Here is a 1,555-nt window from a genome sequence, read left to right as displayed (position 1 = left end):
ATCCATATTTTGAAATTTTGAGGATGCCTCATACAATTCTTTTGTAATGATGCCTTACTTTATATACATATCAACAACTTAAAGATAGATCTATTTTTTTCAATCCACTCTGAGCTTTTGATAAAAAATCTTTAACATCTATAAAGTGATACTTACTTTTATTTTAAAGTTCATCCCTCAATATTAAGTGGTGTTCATTTTTCATATATCTGTATTTAATTTGGTTTTAATGTTAGATTATAAATAGAATTTCATAATTTTTCTTGTTTATTTTTTTCCTGTTTTCTTCTTCAGGTAGTACTTACATACATACTAATGGGAGAAACAAATCTCTCTGTGGTATCGGAGTTTGTATTTCTTGGACTCACCAATTCCTGGGACATCCAGCTTCTTCTCTTTGTGTTCTCCTCTATGTTTTATGTGGCAAGCATGATGGGAAACTCTCTCATCATTTTTACTGTGGCTTCAGACCTTCACTTACACACTCCAATGTACTTTCTGTTGGCTAACCTATCCTTCATTGACTTAGGTGTTTCTTCTGTTACTTCACCCAAGATGATTTACGATCTGTTCAGAAAGTACAAAGTCATCTCTTTTAGAGGTTGTGTTATTCAGATCTTCTCCATCCATGTTATTGGTGGTGTGGAGATGGTTTTGCTCATAGCCATGGCCTTTGATAGATATGTAGCCATATGTAAACCTCTCCATTACCTGACCATTTTGAGCCCCAAAATGTGTTTCTTCTTTGTAGTGATTGCTTGGTTAGTTGGCCTTATACATTCTCTGGTTCAGCTGGCTTTTGTCATAAACTTACCTTTCTGTGGACCAAATGTGTTGGACAGTTTCTATTGTGATCTTCCCCGGTTCATCAAGCTTGCTTGCACAGATACTCATAAACTAGAATTCATGGTCACAGCCAACAGTGGATTCATCTCTGTGGGCTCCTTCTTCATACTGATAATTTCATATATTGTCATCATAGTCTCTGTACAAAAACACTCTTCAAGTGGTTTTTCTAAAGCCCTGTCAACACTTGCAGCTCATATCTCAGTAGTGGTCTTATTCTTTGGTCCTTTGATATTTGTCTATACATGGCCATCTCCTTCCATACACCTTGATAAATTTCTGGCCATATTTGATGCAGTTATTACTCCTTTTCTGAATCCTGTGATCTATACATTCAGGAATCAAGAAATGAAGATGGCAATGAAGAGAGTATGCAGACAGCTACTGAGTTATAGAAAGATCTCTTAAGTGCTTACCTTGTGAATGTAGAGTGCATTTTCAACAATCTCAGTGGAAAAACTGCCTTTCTGCACTAGATCCATATACACTAATATTTAATCTATTTTCTTCTACTTAGGAGGGTGAGACAAACCCTTCTGAAAATTGAAAGGAAATTACAGGTATTTACAAGGTAAATATTATAATATTACTGAGCCTCAATTCCCAAGGAATATTTTTGATCTAAATTTTTGTATATAAAGAAGCTGGGAGCCTACGCCAAGTCATTTAAAACAGAGAAAATAAGATTAAAAAAAAATCACATATAGGA

The 1,555-nt window shown here is 34.8% G+C and overlaps 1 protein-coding gene across 1 annotated transcript; it reads left to right on the top strand.

Moving 5' to 3' along the window:
* The first annotated feature begins 315 nt into the window (after positions 1 to 315).
* On the top strand, positions 316 to 1,254 carry LOC114620848 (olfactory receptor 4F3/4F16/4F29-like). Its single transcript, XM_028767013.1, has one exon. The coding sequence runs from the start codon at positions 316 to 318 to the stop codon at positions 1,252 to 1,254; it is 939 nt and encodes a 312-aa protein (XP_028622846.1).
* Positions 1,255 to 1,555: the final 301 nt, after the last annotated feature.

This window comes from Grammomys surdaster, unplaced genomic scaffold (assembly GCF_004785775.1).
Source record: "Grammomys surdaster isolate TR1022 unplaced genomic scaffold, NIH_TR_1.0 170, whole genome shotgun sequence".
Classification (NCBI taxonomy): Eukaryota; Metazoa; Chordata; class Mammalia; order Rodentia; family Muridae; genus Grammomys; species Grammomys surdaster.
This window is presented reverse-complemented; position numbering and strand designations above follow the sequence as displayed.